The sequence below is a fragment of the Eublepharis macularius genome, chromosome 1, assembly GCF_028583425.1.
Source record: "Eublepharis macularius isolate TG4126 chromosome 1, MPM_Emac_v1.0, whole genome shotgun sequence".
Lineage (NCBI taxonomy): Eukaryota > Metazoa > Chordata > Lepidosauria > Squamata > Eublepharidae > Eublepharis > Eublepharis macularius.
The window spans coordinates 105,549,807-105,576,670 of NC_072790.1; the positions used below are offsets into that span (position 1 = coordinate 105,549,807).

At 40.6% G+C, this 26,864-nt stretch overlaps 1 protein-coding gene across 6 annotated transcripts in view; it reads right to left on the bottom strand.

Moving 5' to 3' along the window:
- Positions 1 to 26,864, bottom strand: part of FAM184A (family with sequence similarity 184 member A) — a 110,397-nt gene that overhangs the window by 52,080 nt on the left and 31,453 nt on the right. For 5 of the 6 annotated variants that reach the window (XR_008597080.1, XM_054981124.1, XM_054981141.1 and 2 more), the window contains exons 5-9: positions 25,198 to 25,395; positions 20,051 to 20,173; positions 9,376 to 9,537; positions 7,971 to 8,096; positions 3,456 to 3,602 (exon numbers count right to left, since the gene is read on the bottom strand). Coding sequence is in view for 5 of the 6 variants with exons in the window: in XM_054981124.1 (XP_054837099.1) it covers positions 3,456 to 3,602; positions 7,971 to 8,096; positions 9,376 to 9,537; positions 20,051 to 20,173; positions 25,198 to 25,395 (756 nt within the window). In the remaining variant the exon portion in view is untranslated. The remainder of the gene's footprint in view (positions 1 to 3,455; positions 3,603 to 7,970; positions 8,097 to 9,375; positions 9,538 to 20,050; positions 20,174 to 25,197; positions 25,396 to 26,864) is intronic. The other variant, XM_054981115.1, reaches the window with a different exon arrangement.

Sequence of the window (26,864 nt, forward strand, 5' to 3'; positions counted from 1 at the left end):
GTTTTTTATCAAAGTGCAAAGTGTTAATTATGTGCAATTTCTAAGCAATATAAATATTTACAAAATTATACAACAATAGTATAATTCTATACTCTAAATATCAGTATACCCAGCAAAGACAATAAATAGTACAATCAATAACATAGACCATCAATCAAGACAATAATATTTCAATAAAGATCATAATAGTCCAACTGGTGAGAACTCAAATACTAATAATCCTTCATTTTCTTGGATAGATGTTATTTTCATAAAGACGACCATCAGTCAGGTGGAGAAGAACTGGAGCTGAACGTTTCTTCAAACAGACAGCCGACGGGTTTTTGCTAGCAGGTTTCCAATTCCCGTTTCATACTAATACTTCCTCATGGGCATAACTTTTATACATGGTTGTAGGCCGGAGTAGGCATGCCACACAGCCTCCATTAATTGCTCTTTACATTTCTACATTCCTGATCTCCTGGTCAGTTGGCATGCCACACGGGAAGACTCAGGGAGTAGTTTAAATGTGTAACAATAAGTCTCTCACCATTCACAGAGCACAACATTCCCATACACTCCAAGTAACATTCTCCTATGCTCAGAGGCTCATGATGTACCTTTCTTTCCGTTATACTTCCTAGATAAGACAAAAGTCTGATCACAGCATATTTTGCTTAGTTGGCTGAGAATGGAATGTGTAACTTGTAACTGTTGCTATAACCATATTTGGGCATCCGGGACTTCCTGAATACAAACTAATAAAACTCTCGCCTCCATCTTTGGAGGGACAGACTTTGCATCCAGACCCTGACTCGTGTCGTTACTACACATGGTCACCGACAATACTCAGATGCATCACTCAGTTGGTAAAGCCAGACGGCATTGTCTTTATTGATTGATGGACTATGTTATTGATTGTGCTATTTATTGTCTTTGCTGGGTATACTGATATTTAGAGTATAGAATTATACTATTGTTGTATACTTTTGTAAATATTTATATTGCTTAGAAATTGCACATAATTAGTACTTTGCTAAAAAACTTTTCTAAAAACAGTATAGTGTGGGTATTATAGTTCTCCTCCAGAGTTTTTTGTAGTTGCAGCTTTGTCTTTTGGAGGTGCCCAATTGGCTCATGTATTCTCTAATCTGGATCAGAGAATCTGACCTGGATTTTAGGGATACTGAATTTTTTTTGGTATTTCTGAAACCTTGATCCAGATTACCTGAATTTTTTTGGAAACATTGGAACTTATTAAGAGTCACCCATCTCTCAGGAGTCTATAGCAGTGCTGGGCAAGAATGGCTTTCAGAAACTGAGCCAGAAAGGACTTTCTCCCACAATGCTGCCTTAAGGCAAAAAGCCTGTTCATACTTCAGCTTTGGAATGAACTGTTTACTGTGGAGCATCTGGAGATGTGCTCCTCATCAAGGCAGAGTAGGTAATGTGTATGGCTGTTGGAGTGAGGAATTTTTGCTGCACAAGATGTACATTTTCTAAGCAGAGCTTTCTGAGCCATATTCAGCAGTTGATTGCTCTTTCTTAATTATTTTTCTTTGGAAAAATACTGGACTTAAAGAAAAATCTGTGCCCTGTTTTCCTTAGGAGAAAATAAATGGTGAGATTTAACTTTTTGCAAAGGAGCTTTGACAAAAGACAAAAGCAGTGGGAGAGAACTAAGGGAGGGGCACTCCTCCCCACTCCTTTTCCCTCTGACAAAGGTGCGAAAACAGTGTGCGTGAGGTGAAAGGAGCACCCTCTACTTGTTTAGAGCTCCTAAAAATCTCTCCATGACTGGCCTGCACATGCATAGAACTAATGTGAGATGGCACAGGCACCATGATGATGAATCCCAGTTTTCAGCTCTGTGACACTACTGCAGGACTCAACAATTATAGCTATCAAAGACTAATTTGATGGCATATCCTGCAAGGAGATATACATTTTGTACCAGCAATGACCTTCTGACTTTTACATTCGTCAAACTGGATACTCTCTATGCAAATGAGTAAATGGACACAAATAGAACATTAAAAATGGAACACCTCAGAAACCAAAGGGGAGCTTTTAATACTTCCTGAATATTCAATTGACTCCAATATTGTACTACTTCAGCAAAAGAGTTTCAAAAGGAGATTCTAGGGGAAAGCTATAGAGTTAGAATTCATATGCAGATCTGATACTTTCAGACTTGGGAGCCCCCCCCCCCTTTCTTGGTACAATATTTACATTCCTTCTACTTTGTTAATTCATCAACAATTGGAAGTGGTCCACATTCTGAATGAATTTTTCTTTTCTGACCAGATATTGTTTTCATCTGTGTTTTGCAATATAATTGAAACAATCTTGGGAAACTAGGCCTTTTGACCTCTCTTTGTAATAACTCTCCACTTTTCTGTTGTCTGTAGCTGACTTCATGTATAAGACAAAGTGAACTTGTAACTCCCAAAAACTTATACTACAATACGATTCTTCAAGGTGCCTCTACTTTACTTTAACTCTAGCAGATTAACATGCTGAATTTCAGAAAATGAAAGGTCAATCTCACAAGTTTCATTTTGAAACTTTCCGAAGATATAAGAAAAAAAAACAAGGAGAAATTCCGTTAGTAGGGGAACATTTTGGCCTAGTTGAAACTATGCCATAATAAGACTTATTATCTCCCTGTGCAATCGATTCCTATGCTTTGCCTGTCTTGTCTAATGGACTGCAATACAAGTCTAAACCTGTTTTTCTTTATTTGCTTATAGAGAGCCTGCAACAACGATTTGATATTTTTAGGTATGATTTGTAGTTATGAAGCACTCCATACACAAAACCAGGTAGTCTCTGACGGGAACAAATTTTTGGTATTGTGATATGCTTTATAACTAAGATACTTATAACCAGTCTTCAGCATATGTCTATATTTTTGTTTTCTTTTTGAAATGTGTGTATTCTACATGGCTTTTGGAAATTCAGAATTAAGGTAGTATTGTGAATTTTGTTCCTCACTCTTATGTGTAAAATTATTAGGCTGTGCAATTTTTTTTGCTAGCTATATTGGCCATGATAGCTTAATACATATATGTTTTTAGATTTGGGAGAGTATTGTTATTCTTCCCATACTGGGAAGCCTGACCTTTTGGAGGAAAATAATAAATGGACTGGAATTTCATGACTTTCCAATATTTTGAACCAAGATTCTCCATGAGCCTGGATCATGACCTGATGGTCACAAAATTCCTGTTCCAAAGCTGTACACTGGAGAGGATAGTTATAATTTATCCTGTACAGACATTTTTCCAGTTAGCTACTTCTGCACAGCACATTTAGAGTTCTTAAAATATGCATAGTATCAGTATAGCATCAGAACAAAGATCTCTAAACATAATTTTTTTAATTTCACAAATTCTAAACTAATTAGTTCTGCAGCAGTATATCTCTGTTAAATTATATCAAAGATGATAACATTTGTAAATAATTCCAGTTACCTGATCCAACAAATCTTCTACTTTCTTTTGCCAACTATCTCTGGCAGCATTTTTTTCCCTCTCTTTCAGCTGCAAAAGTTGCGTCATTGCTGACTTTTTATCTTCTTCATGCTGAAGCCTCAGCTCTTCCCGAAGTTTACTACATTCCTGCCTGAGAAGAAACACACACTGGGCCTTAATAAAACTAGGAGAATATTTTTTTGAAATGAAGGGAAGTATCTAAAGCAAGTAATGTTCTGATACTGGGTGACTTCAACTATCTTCACACTGAATGGGTAAACAATCTGTGGTGTTTTGCCCCTTTACGTGACTTGTATTCCCTTAGTGTTCTCTTAGATTTCCGCTGCCACCAAAAGCTCTTGCCTTAGTTCTCTCTCAGTTTGACTTACTGGATAGAAAATGTTAGCTATAGATAGTAGTATGACAGAATGGTTAGCACTTGGGGTAGCCATGAGATAAAAAAGAGATCCTTTATTCTAGATGAAATAGGTATTTTACTTAACCAAAACTAAACTTTAATTATAAGTACATATGCACATAAGTACATAAGTACATAACTATAAGTACATATGATTTCAGAGTAATTTATAAGGGTATTAGTTTCAAAATAGTTCATAAATGTAGTGGTTTCAAAATAGGTATAGAACTTTAAATGTTGATTCACAAACCCAGTCAAAAGACTCATATTCCCCACAGATGCCACTTAGGCTAAAAATATCCCCAAAAGAGAAGCACATGGAATTCTTTGTGTTCCAAGAAGTTCACTTGACACATGGGCAGATTACATCCGCAAATTACATCCGCAAAGTAAATCACAGACTTCTTCTCTCAGCACTTCACTCTCTCCTCTCACCCACACTGACACAGACTGACTCTGGCTTCCACACTTACTGAACACTTGCCCTCTGATCGACTCTGACTAAACTGCAGGGTACTGCTACTATCCAATCACAGCACACTTCACTCACCCATCCACCCCCCTTTCTTTCTTTAGAGGCTTGCATTTTTCAAGCATAGCAACATACATTCAAACCCCCCAACATTAACCAGCAGAAATAAAATACACAAAATATTTGCATGGCAAAATGTTACAATGTGCCTGAGTCATATTGTAGAAATGAGATTCCTAGACATCATAAATGACTATGCCCTGAAATAGCTGGTCACAGAGCCAAGCAAAGGGTTAGTAATCTTGAACTTGGTGCTGAGCACAACTCAAGACCTGGTGAGAAATGTAGATTTGGAATTGGAAGCAGTGACCACAATGCTATTATGTCAATAGAAGGTTAGCCCTAAAATCCAAAAAAGTAACAATTGATTTTAAAAATGAGTCAAATAGTTAAAAGGAATCTGAAAAGGAAGCACAAGAAGGTCACTTCCTTAGAGGATGCTTGAAAACTATTTAAAATCACAATAATTGAAGCCTAGATAGAATATATTTGCAAGATTAGGAAAGATAGTACCAAGGCTAAAAGAATGCCTGCATGGTTAATTACTCAAGCCAAGGAAGCTCTAAAAAGCAAAAAGTCTCTTTTAAAAAGTAGAAGGTCTACCCTCAATGAAGTAAACAGAAGGGACCGCAGGGTCTGGCAAAAGACGTGTAAATTAATAAGTAGGTATGCAAAAAGAGAATTTAAGGAATTGCTAAAAGCATCAAGACAATAAACATGTCTTTAAATATATCCAGAGCAGAAAACCAGCCAGAGAAGCAGTTGGACTTTTGGATGACCAAGGAATAAAATGATTGCTAAAGCTAGATGGGGGATGGCAGAGTAACCAAATGAATTCTTTGCATCTGTGTTCACTGAGGAAAGTGTGGGGCTCACACCCATGCTACAGCAACAATTTTCAGGAAACGAGACTGATGAACTGAGTCAAATTGAGGTGATGAGAGATGAAGTTCTAGACCTACTGGGGAAATTAAAACCTGGTCCTGATGGCATACACTCGAGAATTCTAAGGGAACTCAAATGTAAGAGTATTGATCTACTAACCTGTATATATCACTTGTCACTAAAATCAGCCACTGTACCAGAGGACTGGAGAGTAGTAAATGTTTCTAGGGGTGTGCATGGGTTTCCCGAGGCGGGAAAACAATCTAGAATAACTCGAATCCTGAAGTGGCAAGCCGCTTTGGGATTCAGGTATTTAAACCACTTCAGTATGCTCTGTAAAGATTCAGAGCACACTGAAGTGAAAAAGCTGGGTGAAGCTTTGTCCTGGCCCAGCCCCCCTACCTTCCTGAATTTACCTGGCTGGCAGGCCAGGAGGCAGCTGGGAGCTCCATGATGACCAGCTGGGTGGTGGCAGAGGCCGCTGTAGGCACCGCTGCCGCGATGAACAGCTGGGTGGCAGGAGGGCCTGCCGCCGCCGCAACGACCAGTGAGGCGGTGGAGGATGCTGCCGCAGGTACCCCTGCCCTTGCTCCAGCTGACTGGCGGAGCCTGCCAGTCAGCTGGAGCAAGGGTACAAACTTTAAAGTGCCCCCATGCCACTTACAAGTTTTAAAGTTTAACCCCCCAGCCGTTGCTTCAGCTGACTGACAGGCTCCGGAAAGCTTTAAAAAGCTTTGATTTGGGATTCCTGAATCGGGCCCGCAATGCTGGGCCTGATTTGGAAATCCTGAATCTTTACAAGTTAGGTCCGATTTGGGTATTTATCCCGAATTGGAAACCTGAGTAGCACATCCCCAAATGTTACATCAATTTTTAAAAAGGGGTCCAGGAGGGAACCAGGACATTAGAGACCAGTTCACTTAACAGCTGTCCCAGGCAAATTAATAGAAACTGTAATTTATTTATTTACTTACGTCATTTACACCCTGCCTTTGTCTGCATGGGAACCCAAAGTGGCTTAACAACATTCTCCTTTCCTCCTTTCTATTCTCTCAGCAACCCTGTGAGGTAGGATAGGCTAAGAGTGTGTGACTGGCCCAAGATCACCTGGCAAACTTCCATGGCACAGTAGTGATTTGAACTTGGGTCTTCCAGATCCTAGTTCAATACTCTAACCTCTACATCACACTAGTTCTCATCAAAGATAGAATTATTAGGCACACAGAGGAACAAAGCCTGCTAAGGGAAAGTCAGCACGGCTTCTGCAAAGGGAAGTCCTGCTTCGCCTACATTTTGGAGTTCTTTGGGAAAGTGAACAAACATGTAGATAATGGTAACCCACAGACTTTATATACTTTAACATTCAAAGGTCTTTCAACAAGGTACCTTGCCAAATACTCCCTAGTAAGTTAGCAGTCATCGGATAACAGGACTGGTTCACTTAGGGATTAAAAATTGGTTAAACAGCAAGAAGCAGAGAGAAGGAATAAATGGACAGCTCTCATAATGGAGGGAAGTAAGCAGTGGGGTCCTACAAAGATTGATATTGGGGCCAGTGCTATTTAATTTGTTCATAAATGATCTGGTACTGAGAGTGAACAGTGTAATGGCAAGGCTGCAGATGGTGAATTCAGGATGGTGAAAACCAAGGGCAACTGTGAACAGCTCCATAAGCATCTCCACAAAAGGGGTGAATGTGGCAAATGAAGATTAATGGAAGTGTAAGGTGATGCACAGTGGAAACAGTTCCCCCCCCCCTCAACTTCAGGTATATGCTAATGGGTCTGAATTTGTGAGACTGAGAGGGGGAGAAGATTACAGGGTCGTAGTGGATAGCTCAATGAAACTTTCAAACCAGTGTGCTAAAGAACTGAAAAGATAAACTCTATGCTGGGGATTATTAGGAAAGGGACTGAATAATAAAGGGATTATTAGGAAAGGGACTGAAAAATAAAAAGGCTAATATTACAATTCCCTCGGATAGATCATGTGATCTCATGTGGAATACTGAGTACAGTTCTGGTCACCATATCTCAAAAAGGACATTGCAGAGCTGAAAAGTACAAAAAAGGCAACCAAGGTGATTAAGGAGTTGGAGCACCTTTTCCTATTATTAAAGGCTGAAGAGTCTGGGGCTTCTCAGTTTAAAAGAGAGATGACTAAAGAGGGGACATGATAGAGGTTTATAAAATTATGTATGGGGTAAACAGAGTGGATAGAGTGAACTTTTTTCCCTCTCCCAAAATACTAGAACTTGAGGATATCCAGTAAAGTTGATAGGCAATATATAAGGACAGAGAAAAGGAAATACTTCTTTACACAAGTGATTAAAATGTGTAATTTGCTGCCAGAGGTTGTAGTGATGGTCACAGGTATAGACAGCTTTACATTTAAAAGAAAATTAGACAGATTCACAGAAGATAGGTCTATCAGTGGCTGCTAGCCATGATGACTAAGGGGAACCTCCACATTCAGAGGCAGTACACCTCTGAATTTCAGGGGAAACTCATGGCTTCTTATGCCATTTTTGGCCATTGTGTGACACAGGATGCCAGACTAGATGGACTACTGTTCTGATCCAGCAGGGCTCTTCTTATGTTCTTAATACCTTCTATTAATATGACATTATTAAATGTAATTCATCCTGTATCATGAATGAGCCAGGGAAGGGGGAAGATACTTGCCGAAGATTTTCTGTCCATTTTATTTCCAGATCATGGGCCATTCTGTCAACTTTGAATTTCTCTTCTTCTCTCATGGCTACAATCATTGCTTCATGTTGCTGCCTTTCTTGGTCTAATTCCCCCTAGAAACACCAAGTTCACAATATAGATTTAAAATACAAAAAAATGCATTCCATGCCAATATCTTTCTCTGAAGCAATATTAATATATTTTCCAAAATCTACTATTAATTTTAAATGGCTAATCGGAGAAACATTTTAGTCTATTTATTTTTATTTAATTAATGTACTGACTACAGTCAGAATGGATATTTTTAATCTCATAATAGCCTAGTTATCTATTAATTGGGCTTCTTTTCCCTGAGTATTCATAAAAAAGAACCATGTTTTCAAAGCATTTGAAACAAAAGACTAAGGGGAGACACGGTCAAATATCTGAAGGGCTGTCATGTAGAGCACACTTATGCTGTCTTGCACCAGAAGAGAAGACAATAAATGGATGGAAATTACAAGGAAGCAGTTTTGGCAAATATTAGGATAAACTTTCTCAACAGTGGAGCAGACTGCCTCAGGATATGGTAGACTATCCTTCACTGCAGGTCTTATGCAGAGGATGGATTGGAGATACTGTAGTTGCATATTCTGGCACTGAGCAGGGAGTTGGATTAGATGACCTCCAAGAGCCCTTCCAATGCTAAAAAGCTACCACTCTAGGTAACTAAAATAAACTATTACAGCAAAGAATTGCTATTTTGTTCCCCATTCAAAATCTGTCAAAATTAAACTAAAGATGAATAAAGGCATATCCTGACTGAAAGCTAAATGAATACTCTGATGTATACACAGGGAAGTTCAATGTTAGCAATGGGAATAAGTGTGAAGGTGTCTCTGATAGTGTAGTAAATTGGGAAGTAGTTCATGACTGCATTTACAGTTACAACAAACAATGGCTTGTGCAACAAAATCTGGTTAGTCAACCAGACATAAATAACAGTTCCACCTTGTGCATAAATCCAGCTCTGTCTGCTTCTTGCCTCTTTCCCACACACCAGAAGGAAGAACATACTGCCATCCCTATAGCCAGGCAATGAGCAGCAGCACTAGTAAACAAAGTGTGGTTTGTGAATTCAGATGTTGCAATAAATCACAATTAATACACACTGCAGTTAACAAACCAGCTCCAAGACCTAATTCAAGAATGCAACATGGTGCTAACCAAAAAAAACCTGCAGTGTGCTAGGTTCTCTATATGGATATCACAACTAACTGGAGTTAGATCTAGCCACAGTTTATAAGCTATGGTACATCATGTCTGAATGTAGACAACCAATGTATTCAAGATCCTCTGAGCATCTGGAACAAGTTGATGGAGTTCACATACGGTAAAGAAGTATGTGGTTACCTCAACATTATATAGAGAATCTGTGGCTTCCCTCAATCTTGTCCTTGTCAGTTCTAGTTCTTTTTGTAATATTTCTTGGTTTTCCTGAAGATTGGAGATGTGCCCCTCTGCAGTACCAAGGCCCTGTTCACTTTTTCTTACCATGTCTTGAAGACGACACACCTACAATAAGGAAAGAAAAACTGATAGAGCATTCCAAATTGATATAAGATTGTTTACTTGTTTTCTGAATGTGTTTGGCTCTTTTCAAATGAAGATTCATAAAATTTCTAAATAGATCTTTGATATAGGGAATGCAAAACACACTGTACATGTTATTTGAGGCTTAAACTGAGCAAACAAATCCTGAGCCTGTTTATTCAAAAGTAAGTCCCACTCAGTTCAATGGGACATCCTCAAGTAAGTGTACATGGGATTGCAACCATGAAGCCCAATCCTGTATATATTCAAGAGAAATTCTGATCAATTTCCCTAAATACATTTACGAAGGAAAAATTCCATTGAACTCAAGATCATTGCAGCGCATATCCCAATTTCAGTGGAAGAGTTAAACGGTACTGTGCTCTCTCACGTTAGAGTCAATAGTACTTAAAAGTATTTAGCTTTGGCTGGATCATATAATGTGTATAGTCGATTTGCAAAGTTAGAATACTAGTAAGGAGACTGCTGTAAATTTGCTGAGGTTTTTTTTTTTCTATTGTCTTAAGTAGGGTAGCTTTTTTGTTTTTAATTTTTGTTTTTGTTTTTTTTTAAAAAAATTTATTGGGTGAGTAAAAATTAATATTACAGATTTTCAATTAAAACCCTCACTTCCATATTCTCCCACCCTTTTCCCTCCCCCCTTAATCTAAGACTTCCAACAGTTTTCCAACCCGCTGTCTGAATCTACTACTTATATCCCCTTTTCTATTCTTAACTATCTTAACACACTAGTAAAATAGATAATATATATTAGATTAAACAAAACCTAACATCAGACTTTCAGTTACATTATGTTTCTAACTTATCTCCTCTCTTCTCTTGTAAAGATCAGTATCTCCTCCTTTCTGCAAAATTAATAGTTATCTAACAACCATAATTGTCCCTTTACGTCCCACTTCTTTTCCAAATACTGTTTTAGTTTACCCCAGTCATTAAGAAATTCTTCTGGATTCTGTTCTCTCAACTTTCTCGTCATTTTATCCATTTCTGCCATGTACAGCAATTTTTGTATCCAATTTTCAATAGATGGTACTTTTTGTGTCTTCCACTTCTGTGCATATACAATTCTTGCCGCTGTTGTCATATAGAATAATAAAGTTCTTTGTTGCCTGGGAATCTCTTCTAATTTCAGATTTAGCAACAACAGTTCTGGGTTCTTATTTATTGGGATTTGTAAAATTTCAGTCATAACTTCTGTAATATCTCCCCAGAACTGCTTTGCTACCTCACAGGTCTACCACATATGATATAATGAACCTTCATGATTTTTACATTTCCAACACTTGTCTGACATTTTGTTGTTCCCATATGCTATTTTCTTTGGCGTTAGGTACCATCTATATATCATCTTATAAACATTTTCTTTAATATTGGTACAAGTCGATATCTTCAATGTATTTTTCCACAAGTATTCCCATGCTTCCATTGTTATGTCTCTATTACAATTTATGGCCCACTTCACCATCTGGACTTTATACCATTTTAACAAAATGTATACCATTTTAACAAAATGTATACCATTTTAACAAAATCTTATAGACTTTAGAAATCTGTTTCTTGCCTTCTTGTAGTATACTTTCTTCCAATTCAGAGTTTTCCCATTTAAATCCCGATTTTAAACGATCCTTGTCATATAAGTCTTTAATCTGTCTGTACTGGAACCATCCATAGTAAGAGGATAATTCTTCTCCTGTTTTAAGTTTAATCATATTTTGCTCCATTTTCAGCACCTCCTTATATGACAAACATTCCTCTCTGTTGTAAATTGTTCTCGGGTCAATAACTTCCAGTGGCACCACCCACGTCGGGATACCCTCATCCAAATATTTTTTATATTTTTGCCAGACTGTGTAGAGGCTTCGTCTAATATAATGATGCGGGAACATAGAGTCCGCTTTAATTTTATCATACCATAAGTACGCATGCCAACCAAAGAGTTTCTTGTATCCTTCAAGTGTTAAAAGTTTAAGATTCTCTAACGACATCCATTCCCTGAGCCACACCAAACATATTGCTTCATGGTATAGTCTTATATTTGGCAATTGTAGTCCTCCTCTTTCTTTGGCATCACATAACACTTTCATCTTCACTCGAGGCTTCTTCCCTGCCCATACAAAGTCCGATATTTTCCTTTGCCACTTATCAAATTGTTTATTGTTTCTTATTATTGGTATTGTTTGCAATAAAAACATAATCCGTAGTAGTACATTCATTTTAATTGCTGCTATTCTTCCCAGCCATGACAAATTCAACTTATTCCATTTGATTAAGTCTCTGTATATTTGTTGCCATAGCTTTTCATAATTGTTCTTGAATAAGTCAATATTTTTAGCAGTAAGTTCTATTCCTAAATATTTTACTTTATGTGTTACCTCACAATTGGTAATTTCCATTAACTCTTCTTGTCTTTGTTTCACCATATTCTTGCACAATAGCTTAGATTTTCTTTTATTAACATAAAATCCAGCCAAATCTCCAAATTCTTTTATCTTATCCAACAATCTTGGCATGTTTTGAATTGGGTCTTCCACAATAACCATTACATCATCTGCAAAGGCTCTGACTTTAAATGTAAATCCCTTAATCATCATACCTCTTATGGCATCATCCTCTCGTATCTGCATCAATAAAATTTCCAATATCATGACAAACAACAGTGGAGACAATGGGCAACCCTGCCTTGTGCCCTTCCGTATTTCCAATTTCTTAGTTAATTCATCATTTACTACAATTGCTGCACATTGGTCTTTATATATAGTTCTTACCGCTTGAATGAACTCTTTTCCCATCTGTAACTTCTCCATTGTGCCGAACATAAAATTCCAATTTAAATTGTCAAAAGCCTTCTCTGCATCCACAAAAAAGAAAACAACTTCTTTTTCACAATGTCTATCATAGTACTCTATTGCATTTATTACCGTCCTTAAATTGTCTTTAATCTGTCTGTTTGGTAAAAATCCTGCTTGTTCTTCTGCAATAAATTCAACCAGCCATTCTTTGAGCCTCTCCGCTAATATTTTCGCAAATATCTTATAGTCATTATTTAACAATGATATAGGTTGATAGTTTTTAACATTGCATAAATCCTGCTCTTCTTTTGGAATCAATGATATGTTAGCCTCATTCCAGGTTTCAGGAATTTTTTGTCCCTTTAAAATCCCATTCATCACTTTTTCCAGGAAAGGCACCACTTCTTTTGCCATTACTTTATAAAATTTAGCCGTTATTCCATCAGGTCCTGGTGCCTTCCCCAATTTGGTCGATTGTATTGCATCCATAATTTCTGTTTCTGTTATTTCAGCATTTAATTTTTCCTTCCACTTCTCAGATATCATTGGTAAATTAATTTTGTCCAAATATCGATCAATAGCGTTCACATCCACCCTTTTACTCTGATATAATTTAGCATAAAATTTATAAAACGCTCTACTTATAGCTGGTTGGTCCGTTAACATTTTGTCGTTCTCCACAATCTTGGTTATCGTTCTCTTTTCTCTCCTTTTTTTCAATTGCCAAGCTAAATATTTCCCTGGTTTATTGGCCCCTTCAAATATCTTTTGTTTTAATTTTTTTCAATTCCCACTCCAATTCTTTGTTCTCCACAGCTCTTATTTGCTTTTGTAACATCCGTATCTCCTGATGTAATTTCTTTTTTCCTGGTCTTTTCTTTAATTGCATCTCTTTGACTTTTATTTTTTCTTGAATTTCTTTCCGTTTCTCCTCCTTTCTTATCTTGTCTCTTACATTTAAGTCCATTAGAATGCCTCTCATGACAGCTTTATAAGTATCCCATACCTTAGGTGTTGGTACCGATTTGTCTAAGTTATATTGTATAAAAAATCTGGCTTCTTTCTGTAACATGTCTAAGTTGCTCTGATGCGTTAATCAGCGAATTCATTCATTCTCCACCTGTACTTTTTCACGCATTTTCCAAATCTCCACATAATCGGATTGTGATCTGAGCTCACTTTAGGCATTATTTCAACCTCCTTAGTCCATATTGTTAAGTCTTTTGAGGCCCAGATCATATCTATTCTCGATAGCGATGAGTGTCTTGCAGAATAGAAAGTATATTGCTTGGTCTTAGGGTTGCTTCTTCTCCAAACGTCTTCTAAATTCTCCTGATTTTGTATTTCAAAAAACGATTTTGGCAATAGTCCCCTTTTCTTTTGTATTCCCTTCATTTTTTTGTCTGCTTGCAAATTTGCTACTCCATTAAAATCGTCCGCCAAAATTATTTGAGCATATGTCACTTGATCTAGTTGATTCATCAATTCTTTAAAAAAATTGTCCTTGGCCCGATTGGGTGCATAAATTCCCACTATCAATATTTTTTGAAAGTTCCAAATAAATTCCACCACCACATATCTGCCTTCCAAATCGTTAAATATCAATTTAGGTTGTAACTCTTCTTTAACATACAAAACAACTCCTCTTTTCTTTTGTTTAGTTGCAGTCACAAATTCTCTACCCAATTTACTATATTTTAAATACTTTAGATCTTGTTTTTTAACATGGGTCTCTTGTAAACAAGTTACACTGCATTGTTGTTTAGATAGCCAATGAAAAATAGCCTTGCGGTTGGAAGGTGAATTTAGACCGTTTACATTCCATGAAATTACTTTGCACTCCATGATTATGTTCCGGGTCTCTTAGGTAAGTCTTTTTCATTGTCAAAAAAGAACATCTCCATCTCATGTCGTGATCTGATGGTTCTTCTAGTTGATTTAAATTCAAAGCCCACACCTTCTGGTATCTCCCATCTGTATCTTATATTTAACTCCTTCGGAACCTGGGTAAAGTTCTCTGTATTTTTTCCTTTCCATCAAAACTCTCTTGGGTAGCTCTTTCATTATTCTCACCTTTTCCCCATCCATTACCAGTGGATTTTGGAAATGCCTGCTAAGAATTTCTTCTTTCATTCTCTTTGTAATAAACTGCACAATCATATCTCTGGGTAGATTTTTTTGAGCTGCATATGTTGAGTTAATTCTGTACGCCACATCCACGTTGCTTGCAATCTCCTCCAGTGTTTTATTTAAGAATACTGTCAAAATCTCCAAAATCTGTTCTTGGGCGATTTTTCCTTCCTCCTCCAGGACGCCTCTAAAACAAAGTTGTCTGTCCATGTATTTACACTCCATCACAGCCATTCTATCGCTTAGCACTGAAGTTTCCACTTTGAGAGAGGTAGCCAATTTTTCTGTTTTTTCTTCAACTTCTTTAACATTTTGCTGCGTCGTTTGTAATTCCTTCTTAACATCTTCCATATTCTTCACCAGTTCAGCCACCTCCGATTTAATTGTTTCCTTAAGATCTTTCAACATCTCTCGCATAGTTTCTTTTAACTCTTTATTACCTTCCACCATTTTTTTATCCAAGTTATCAAATGCTGATTGCCAGTCTTTTTTCGACATCGTGGGGCTTGATTTACTCCGCTCCCACGAGTCTGCTCTCTTCCTCAAATCCGTGATTTAAATATTTTATTTCCGCTATTTTAATCAGTTAAAATTCGATTTTTTTTCTGTGATGCACTTTATATCATCCAAAATGTTGGGCGTCTTTTCTCTATGGCTTTAAGGTTTAAGTCTTGCCCTTTCCCTTCTTCAAAATGGAGCACCTCCTTTTACATTGAAGTCATGCCCTTTCCCTCTTCCAAAATGGCAATTTTCTACTTCCTTCTCCTCTCAGCAGTCCCTCTGTCACCTTAGCTCGATGGTTTCTGATGCATTTCCTGTTCCTTCTCCCGTCTCACAGCTACCTTCTCGTGATACTTCCTCTGTTCTCACAGTTCGTTATCTCTCAAAACCGCAAGTATATAAACAATAGTCTCTTTTCTCCTCTAATAGCTTTAAAAAGTCTTATTTTCACATTATTTCCTTTTCGGAGTGAACTTAATTAGCTCTTTACTCAATTTCAAAGCCTGATTTCCACTTTTACTTTATTTTTCCAGTCCAAATCTAGCATCATAGAACAGATATCGATCTTTACCTTTTCGGCTCTTTTCTGGGTTGTAATCACTGTTTCTGATGTTCAAATTAGTTCATTGGTGTTACTGAAGCTTGGGTACGGTGGCCAGCCTATTTAAAGGACACACGCATGTTCATTAAAGAAGTTGAGGGGATGGAGATGGGGAAGGATTGGATTTTCGTCACCATGGATGTTTCATCACTCTACACATCCATACCTCATGATGGTGCTAGGGGAGTTATTGAGAGGTGCTTGCACCAGAGGGAGCATCAAGTACCCAGCACCCCATTTCTTTTACAGTTAGCAGACTTAGTGCTGGAGAAGAACTACTTCCAGTTTAAGGATCAATGCTATTTTCAGATCAAAGGGGTGGCCATGGGATGTTCGGCCGCCCCGAGCATTGCAAATCTTTATATGGGACATCTGGAATCAGAATATATTCTGTCTGCTGACGTGAATCCTTTTTATGATAAGATCGCGAAATATTTGAGATATATTGACGATGTGTATGTCCTTTATAAAGATCAAGGGGACGTTAATGCCTTTGAAATGTGGATGAATCATGTGGATTCTAACATCAGATTCACCATGGCAATTGGGACTGCCTGCATTAGTTTTTTGGACGTTGTTACATTTAGGGATACATCGGGTAGGATTGGAGTCAGTCCGTTCAAGAAACATACAGACAGAAACTCATACCTAAATTATGAGTCCCACCACCCCAGACACTTGGTCAAGAACATCCCATATGGCCAATTGTTACGTTTAAAGAGAAACTCCACCCGCGATAGTGATTATCAAACAGGAAGTAAGGAAATGTGTCAAGCCTTCCAGGATAGGGGTTATCCCCTCAGGATAGTTCAACGAGCAAAGAACAGAGCGGATTCGGCTGTGAGAGAAAGCTTACTAGAATCTGGAGTTAGATCTTCACGACCCACCATTGCGTGCTCCTTAGAATACACGACCCTGGCCACTGATATCAAGCGGACTATCTTACAACATTGGCACATTATATCGGATATAAGGGGGTGCGAATCTCTACCCATCATTGGATTCAAAAAAACCAAGAGCATAGGGGATCGTTTGGTACATACTGCATTTAATAGGAGAGTGGAAAGCAACGATCTTCCCAAGGGGCATTTTGCCTGTGGACACTGCAAGGCGTGTGCGCTTGTTTGGCCACAGGCTGATATCAGAACTGATGGGAGACTGACGGACTTCAAGTGCCATCAATTTTCAACATGTCAAACAGACAAGGTAGTATATGTTATTAGATGTCCGTGTAATAAACTTTACATTGGCAGTACTAATTGTCCAATACGCGTCCGGATCAGTGAGCATGTCTCCAGGATTCGCCATAGTGTTAGTGAAGCACCATTAGTAGAACATTATATGTCCCAGCACAGCGGCTCTGTTTCCTTGGTCTATACAGTTTTGCATGTAGCACGACGTGACGAACATTTCAATGTCCAACGAGATCTTCTGAGAAGAGAGGTGGAGTGGATCTTCCGCCTCCAGACATTACAGCCTAATGGACTCAATTTGGATCTTAATCTAAACTGCTTTGTGGGATAATTCAGAACCTCACTAGGTTCCACCCTTTCCCCTCCCTCTTCCCTTCCCTCCTTTCCCCCCTTCCCCCCTTCCTTTCCCCCTTCATTCCTCCCCCTTTCCCCCTCCTCTCCCTCTTTCCCTTCTCCTCCTCCTCCCTCTCCTCGCCTTCCCCTTTTTTTCTCTCTCTCTCATAGTGAGCTGTGGTATGAGTTTCATGTGCATATTGCTTTAAGTGTACCAGTCATTTCAGAATATAATTGGGGTTGGTGTAGCGAGATTGAGGCGGTCCCTGGAAGTGCGCAGAGTTTCAGCACGTGAAAGAGTTTGTGGGAGAGTCGGGTGAGTGTTTGGGAATTGGAGAGGTGGTTTGGTAAGGATTATGATGGCAGATGCTGCATTTTGCCTTTGTTTATTGTATAGAGAAATACCATCGTGGTAGGAGAAACCACGCCCCGTGAAGAAGTGCTCATGAAACAAGCTTGAGATACCCGGAGGCTTGTCGGGCGGGGAGGTCCCCCTCGGGGGCTCCCGGTTGCTGTTCTCCACCTGCACATTCTATTCTCCTCCCAGTCTTCCAGCTCCTTTCCACTTTGTCCGGAGGGACTTTTCATCTGCCCCCGCAGTTTCAGCGGGAATCCTCAGTGTACTGACTGAAGACAGCTCATAAGAGAACTCTTGGGATTCTTCCCTTTTCTGAGGATACACATGCTACTCGGTGTTGTAACACCTTGCTGTGTGTGATTGATTGTGATGATATTATAGTGATTATGATGTTTTAGAATTTCACATGTTGTATTCACTCCTGTATATTACTTTCAAATTCACTAAATTATTTTTGTGAATATTGTGTGAAGAATTTAGTTCACTGTTTTTTGGCAACACTTGCCTGGAGCAGTTCTGCCTGGACAGGGCAGCCGTTCAAGCCTTAGAGCGGGACCTCAAGGCTGAAAGGGAGTCCTTTATTCAGAACCCCCCCTCAGCCGAGATCTACTCACTCTCTGGGTCTCAAGCGTTCTTGCCTGCTCTCCGCCTGAAAGCAGGGGGCCGCGGGCAATCTTGCACCCCATCAGCCCAAACAGCAACTTGGACAGCCCAGCTCCCTGAGTTGCTTCAGACCTCCATGATCCCCAGCCGGAAGTCCTCTCGTTTTTAATTTTTGTTGAAGGGGATTTTTTAAAAATCACTTGTGTCTAGAGCCTCTGTTGAAATGATGGGCAGGATAAGTTTGATTTTTTTAAAAATTAAATGAGCATGTAGGTATCCGTATGGTATGTAAGGCAAGTGAACTACAAATCAGAAAGCTGTAGATTCAAACCCGACCTGTGCCATGAATGGCCTGAGTGGTATTAGGCAAGTCACTTTCAGCTTGTAATATGGTCATAACAACACTATTTTACAGTTCTCAAATTGCAAGTGGGGACAGGCCAGGGGGAGGAGGACCAAGAAGATGAGCTCAGAGAGGAAAGTCAGAAAGGTTCAATAGCTTATTTGGGGCTGCTTCTGCATAAGGCTTGAAATGGCCATAAAATGCCACCATTTGCTTAGGGATGAGCCCATCTGTGGGGAGGGCGGGGTATAAATCAAATAAAATAAAATAAATAATAAATATTTATAAACACCATAAATAATTTCAAAACTTTATCTGGTTAAGCAACGAGAAATCTGTTAAAGCAATTGGGATTTGGAAAAGGGAGCGGTAGAAAGAAAGGGTGAGCATAATGTGAGGCTACTAAAGAAACTGGGGAGAGAGGCTGAATTGAAAAAAAATGTAGTGTTAACTGATACGATACCCTAGAGTTTTGGTGCTGAGGAAAGGGGCAGAAGCCTGGAGTCATGCTACTTTGGGGGGGGGGGGGTTCTGCTTCAGAAACACTAAGTCTTACTGCTCCAAGGAAGTCAGCAGGGCACCCTAAGAATAAAATCTCAGGTTAGGCATGGCAGTTCTAAGTGGAGGAGAAAGTTTCTCTATGCTGCCTGGAGTTCCTTGGAAGGGAGGCAAGATTAAAATAGAGCAACTTTTTAAAAGTGCAATAGTGAAACTGCTTATTCGTTGTATGATCTGGGGTATCCCTAAAAGCAGCCCGCCAGAGAAAAAGGCCATTTAGTACTACGGCAAAATGGAGATCTTCTTTTTAATGCCAAGAGAGGCTCCTCTTGGCTCCATCCCACTCTTCCTCAGCTGGTGCCTCACCCTTTTAGCTCAGACACCTTTGCCGGAGAAGGGAAGGGCAGGCCTGCTCTGGTCCTCCTCCACTCACTAGCCCTTTCTTCATGTCCTCCGCTTCCCTCAGAAGCTCAGCCATAAAGACCTCTGATGCCCTTTTCCCCCAACTAAACTGCCCATCCAGCCAAATGCCCTTTCTTACACTCTGTGATCTTAATGTACACAAAGATGTTGAGAGATAAAATAGCTGTTGATAGACCTACCTGCTGTAAACTTGGTTAGTGATTTTTAAAAGCCATCTGTTACTTTGGTCTAATTATGCCCCAGAAAGACCAGGGTAATGCCTCCATGGATGTATCCAAATGTCACTGGATACTGCACGTTCACTGCAGTGCAGCAAACATTCATATCCCGAATTGTGATAGGAAAATCTAGTTGTGAATGAATGCTAATGTGTGAATACAGCACAGGTTTGAACAAGATGGATTTTTCAGTGTACATTTTCAATCTCTTACTGAAGGTCCAAAACAACAAGGAGTGTGTAGCTTTACCAGCTACAGGTGCTAGATAGCAGTTATGGCTGGTAGCTAGTAAATAATGCACTTGGTTCTCAGGCACATGGTTGAAGTGAGCCCATGAAGCCCCATGCTTGTGGTCATTACTACATCTTTTGTTAGCGAAGTTTAATATACAATTCTAAGTCATCAAGTAAGAATAATATCATTATTGATTAAATATGATTTAAGGCACATGACAGTTAGCTGAAAAGACAAAGCTGATTCTTGCCTCCTGATTGGATGAAGTCAGCTTGGCTGTCAGTTCTTCCCTCAGGTTTTCCAACTGCTGTCTAAGCTGATTCTTCTCATCTTCCAAGTGTAGCTTCTCTTTTTCAAAATGCTGCTCTAACTCCTTAAGAAAATAGAAACATGGAATAGAATGTCATATTGATTCAATATTCACATTAGAAACAAAAGTTTAAAAGCCAGTTGTTAGGGTATTGGACTTCGGCCAGGAAGACCTGGGTTCAGATTCCCACTCAACAGAACATATACTTATAAAAGAATTAGACAAGTAACTTGAGTGCAAGACTTCACTGGTACAATTTTTCCCATATAATTTTAACATGAAAATGGTTGGTATGTTGCCTACATGCCCTGACTACTGTACTTGTGTATGTTACTTATTCATAAAATAAATGAAAAGACTTCTTGTTTTCAGTTAATTAGTTCTAGAGCTATAAATGTCAAATCTCATTCCCCATATCTAAAACCTAAGCACAACATCACAAATGACAGAATAATAGCAAAGTTATAACAATTAACAAAATATTGCAAGTCTAATGATAGGGTCATTGCAAATAAAAAATTGATGCGTATGCTAAATTTCATGAGTGACAGATCAGACAAAACTTCTTAGGCAGCACAATCCTGAAGGATGCTACGGTGGTGGCAGCCAGCTGTTGGTGTAACAGTGGCACCACTGGTCCATTCCCTTAGCAGAAACCACACAGAATGGGGACCAGGCAAATGCAGTACAGTACAGTACAGTATAGGCTCCTACTGCAGTACAGGCTCCTACTGCACCAGCGTTCCCAGCAACTGTGCTGTCGCTTCCCGAGACATCACAAGATAACAGCAGAGACACCCCTGGGGATGGTGGTAGGTAAAGGTGCTAAGCTAAGGAGGGGCACCATGGGCCAAGGGGTCTGAGGCCCCCACACAGTCCATGTGTTTAATGAGCCTCCCTACCCCCAACCAATGGAAGGCCCAAATCAGCATGACAACTATTTTACCTGCCACCCCCACCAGGGATCCAGATAATCAACCTCTTGCCTGTGTACATCTGGATGACAATGAGACAGTGCAGGAGGCACTGTGCCATGCGCTACTGTGAGCGTATCAGCACCCTGCAGCTCCTGACAACACTTGCCTGGAGCAGTTCTGCCTGGACAGGGCAGCCGTTCAAGCCTTGTGCGAGAAATTCAGCCCTGTGATGCATAGCCAGCCATTCCCTGGGCCAACCTCATCCTGCAGAAGGTGCTGCTGTCCCTTGCCATTAGGCTCATTCCAGGAACTCATGGTTGAAATTCTAGAGGTGTCCCAATAGTTGGCTAGCCACTGCCTTCACAGCTTTCTGGATCCCATGCTGCTATGCCTGCAGAAGCATGCCCACTCCCCCACAGAGGAGGCAGAGCTGATCCCTATTTGTGCCAGGTTCTCCATGTCTGCAGGCTTCCCAAAAACCATGGGGGCTGTGGATTCATAACCCCCTATGATGAGCTGCAGGTCTACAGCAACCAACACCACTTCTACAGTTTGCACATTCAGGCCAGCTTTGACCACCAGGGCATCTTCACACACCCCATGGACAAGTTCATGGGCAGCATGCACAATACACAGATCTTCGTTGCATCCTGTCTCAACCATAAGCAGGCCACTTGGCTGCAGGACAAGGGCTGGCAGCTAGGTTTGTACCTCTGCAGAATGTGTGTGTGTGCACATCTGTTGAGTATGCTTGCTCAGTTGGGAAGGACCCTGATGGCTGTATTTCTTTCCCTCACAGGTGACCAAGTCTACTCCTGCTACAGTACCTGCTCATACCCTACGACAAGGACAAGTCAGTAGATCATGCTGCCTACATCCATGTCCACTGCTGGATACACATGGTCATTGAGCAGGCATTCAGTCAACCTCTAATGCTTAGATCACACAGCAAGCTGCAAAGCCATGCAGCTCCTGGGCCCTTACTAAGGTCTTCGCTGTATGTGGCAGCAGTTACTGCTGCTCAGCCAAGAGGGAGGGGAATTGGTTTGGGGGCACAGAGGATGTGCCTCTGGAGCCAGTGATATTGCCAAGTGGAAGTGAGTCCAGTAATACATAAGTGTCCTGCACTCTCAGCTAGTCAGGTCTGGGCTTCTCTGGAGTAGGGCCACCACCTGGGTTGGCTAGACTTGGGAGCACAGACTGGAGTGTAGAGCTGCAGGAAGAGAGCTTGGAGCACAGGACTTGTGCCTAGTGGATCAGTTGATCCAGCAAGGCAGCCTTCTTATGCTTCAGCCTAAACAGGCTGGGTGTTAATCAGGCTCAGCTGCACTTGCTGGCAAGTGTTGAAGCTCTTGAGGCTGCACTGTACTCTGGCCAGGATCCTGCAAGGATTATTCTCAGCACTCTGCTCTGGATCTACAGAGAGTCTGATTGCAGCCAGTCTTGCATTTCACCTTTGTGCCCCTTAAGCCTGAGCCTTTCATTGGTGCCATTCCTGTTGAGTGGGAAAGCATCCTGGGAGCTATGAGCCCAAGTTTGTGCCCTGCCTGGCAGATGCCTAGTGGTCATCTCAGAGACTGGTAGCAAGGGGTCGCTTACAGGTTTGGAAAGGGCGGCTTTTGGTGCTGCTGGAGCAGGGTCAGCAAGTGCCTCTGCAGCACTAGGCCTTCCCTGATCCCATTGGTCCATCTGGCTCCCTGGCCTTGGCTCCTCAAGCCATCCTCTGAGGACTGAGTCAGTCACTGGGCTGGCCAGTGGGGGTCATGGCAATATGGTAGCAAGGTCATGAGGCAGTCTCCCAGGTGGTTCCTTGATTATGCTGTGGTACCTTTGGCCCCTGCTGCATGCTCAAGCCTCAACATCTGGAGGTCAAGTGAGTAGGGGTAGGACCTTGCCTAGGAATCTGCTCAGGACATTGGTGCTACCATGCCCCCCACATGCCATGTGTGTCCCCCAAGGCCCCCATCCCCCTGCCCTTATATAAAGTCACCCACCACCCATACCCCAAAGCAGTGATAGATCAAACAGGAGTAACATCAACCTCCATGACTATGTGCCAAGCAGTGCTGGTTCACTCCCAAAAGGACCCAAACAGTAAGGATGGATCCGTGGCCACTGCAGACTTGGAGGAGTCCATGGGGGACTAAAGCCTGCCAGAGCTAGCAAGATCCACTGAGGATAGGAGCCATCATTGCCATAAGTTCTTTTGGACCAGCAGAAGGTCCAAAGCATCCATGGAGGGCATCACAGTCTTGAATTCAATGTGACTCCCTTGGTCCTTTCTGGTACATCCTGTTAAGGGTTAGTGTGTTCCAAGTGGGCGCCATGGGAAGAGGGGGAAAGTCAGCCCCATTCTGTCCTGGGGGCCACAAGCCATGGCATGCCCATTAGCTGGGAGGCCGCATCCTGTACCTGACCGTACACCAACTCCCCTCCATTTCACCAAACAGGCACTTGCTTATGGCCGTACTGGCGGTCCTTCAATGAATGTAGACCCAGCTGGGGCAGGTGATGTCCAACAGTGCATGGCTTTGCAGATTGCTGTGTGATCCAAGTATTGGAAGTGCATCTTCAGTTGACTGAATGCCCGCTCAATGACCATGTGGGTCCAGCTTGGGGCAAGGGTTCCTGAAGGACTGTTGCCTCTCTTACTAGCAAGCCTGCCAGTTAAAATCTGCTTCTCAAGATCTACTCTCTGTGCCCCTACCTTCAGAGGTGATGTAAGTACTGACTAGAGACAGGGCACTTACTCACCTTTTGAATGCCCTCCCCTCTGAGGCTCACTTGGCTCCTACTTTACTTTCTTTTAGGCATCAGGCTAAAACATCTTTTTACTCAGATTCTTAATTAGGGGTTTTATAGTTTGCTTGTTTTATCAATAGTTTTTATGCTACTTATTTCTAATGGTTTGTGTTTTAAGACTAGTTTTTAATTGAAAATAGCCTCAAGCAGGACTCTGAAGAGGCTGCACAGAAATATTCTAACTAACTTACAAGGCCAAGTAATGGATACAGCAATCCAGTTCTAAGAAGCATAATACTTCTTGGAGGATACAGTTGCAGATGTAGGAGAAGATTGTGCATGCAAAAGGCTACTTCCATGTGCACATGGCCCTGCTGGATTGAGCTGTTCACCTAATTACTGTAAAAACTATAGTTTTAAATACTTAAATTTTATATGCCACATTTCTATTAACAATAAATGCTGAATCTTAAATCTTAAAGCAATAAATGCTTTAATCTTATCATGAAAAGATTAAAATTAGTCACAGTATAAAAGGTATCAGTAGGAGTGCAAAAATAAAATCAGTGAGCACTATATCCTATAGTAGGATATAGCCAGGCCATATCCTACTATACATATACTAACTTGCAGGAAGGAGGTAGACAGGTGTATGCTCTTCTGTCCCCCCGTCTGAATATTTATATAGCCCACAAAATAAAAACAAAGTATGTTCCTACAGGAAACAAGAAGCAGCACAGTGAATTTTATGCTGTTACTGCAGTCTAACAATGCAGTGGCGTAATTCTGCTTAGGATTTCTCTGTATATCCACTGATTTCAGTGAACATAACAAGAATAACTTTGCATAGGATTCTACTGGAAAGAGACTAAGGCAGGATGTTACATTTTTTTTACTAGTGTGAAAAAAAATGCTTACATTTCCAACCAATGGAATGCAGCAGCAGTTGGAGATGATTAACCAGGAACTTTTACCATCAATCTGCACACATATCCTGACGATTCAGACAGTTAGTGCTCCATTAACAGATCACATGCCTATACTAATACATGGTCAAGAATATGATATTTTATCACTTTCACAAGTCTTTTGGCGCTGGAAGCATTCCTAACTCACAGTCCCATATGCTAGTCTTCCAACTTTCCCTAGGAAAGAAGTAAAAACCAGAAAGTGGCATATTCCAGGCAGTATTCTGGAAAAATGAGAAAACCAATTCCTTCCATCTGTCCATCTTCAATTAGAACAAGTCTGGGAGCAGGAAGATATTAATATTCAGTGTCTCTGCTTTACCAAAAATAATTTGAGTAGGTGAAGATTTTCTCTATCCTATCAGTGAAAAAAAACTGGAACAATTACAGTATGTTAAAATACATGAAAAATCTTTACAAAACAAACACAGCAATACTCCCTATATTATGGATCCCTTACCATCTGCAGTTTCTTTTTTTCCTTGTTAGCATTGCTATGTATTGCCTCAAGAGCATTATGATGTTTCCATGCCAATTCCTCCAAAGTCTTAGAATGAGCCTCATTTAGCTGTACAGCTTCTCCTTCTAGTCTGGCTTGCAATTTTATCAGCTCTTTCTCGTAATATTCTTTTTGTGTTTCCCTTGCTTCATTCACTTTCTGTTAACATAAAATAACAACAAGGATTTCAAAATTAAACTTATTGCCAAAAATCACGTACTCTTGAACCCATCTGTTATTTGATTAATTAATGTAGTATTAGGTCTCATTCACACATTACCAAGTCCACATGGCACCCTGTGGGCTTTTAACAGTCATGATCTTGGAACTCTCTGCTGGAAACTTAATTCCATTGTGGATGGGGGCCTCATTTGGATCAGGACTGTAGCAGACAAGGGGAAGGGGCTTCCACTTTCTTCTCCTGTTTCCTGACAGGAAACAGCTCTGGGGAGCTGCTATATGCTTGTTGAAGAAGCTTAAACATACAAATGGCTACACAAAAGCTTCCCCAATGGGACGAATAGCAGATCTGTTGGGCTGATTCAAGCCTAGTAAACAATGCAAGAGAGAGGGAAAGCATGTGCCTTCTCCTCTTCTTAAGCCCCTTCTCCTCGTGAATTCAGAACTCCAGGAGAACACTTTACCCAAAGTCCTTGTGAAGATCACTTGTTCACCATATGGACTTTGTAATGTGGACTTTGCAAAATCTAGTGCCTGCCCACAACTTTCTTGCCAGCTCTTATGGCTGGAATTCCCTCCCTGAATATGCAGGACAGTTAAAATGCCCCTTTCCGTGGAGCTGCCAGCTGGACTCAAGCTACTTGGCAGGGAACTTCCTGCCAAGCAGTAGATTCAGGGGTTAAAGTGCCTCTTTCCGTGCTGCTGCGCAGCAATACAAATCACTTCAGGAATCTTTGATTCGGGGTTTCCAAAATGGATCCGGCATGCTGGGGCCAATTCGGAAATCCCGAATTTTTGTGAATCGGGTCCAATTTGGGTATTTTCCCCAAAACCCAAACCCAAATTGCACACCCCTGTTCCTGAGCAGTCCCTGACTCTCCAGACTGTCATGGATGGGGTGGTGGTTGCTGAGTGAAGGGAAGGAAAATAAATTTCCTTTCCCTGATCTGTTTGCTGAACTGTTCAAGCAATTGTTATTTCAGTGTCATTAGTGTGTCTTCACACTGTTTCATGAGCAAAAAGGTACTTTCTCCTAGGAGCTTGCCCTATTTGACAGTGAGAAAGTGAAGTAAGGGATCGTGAAACCGAGATAAAAGTTCAGAAAGGGGTGAATGTTAGCAAATGCAATTAAAGATACATGGATTTAGTTGCAGCTGAGATTATTTTGAGGTATAAAGTTTAAGAGAATTTTAGGAAGGGATCAAGAAATAAAAAGGAGGTAACAACTGTCCTGCATGTTCAGGGAGGGAATTCCAGGCATAAGAGCTGGCCAAGCAGTACATTTGGGGGTTAAAATGTCTCTTTCCGTGGCGCTGCGCAGTGGCATGGAAAGGGGCATTTTAACCCCCAAATCAGCTGTCTGGCAGGGAGTTCTCCACCAGGCAGCTGAAGCTGGAGGGATTTAAACTACCCCTGCCACTTATTTCTCCCGATGGGAGAAGGAGGAG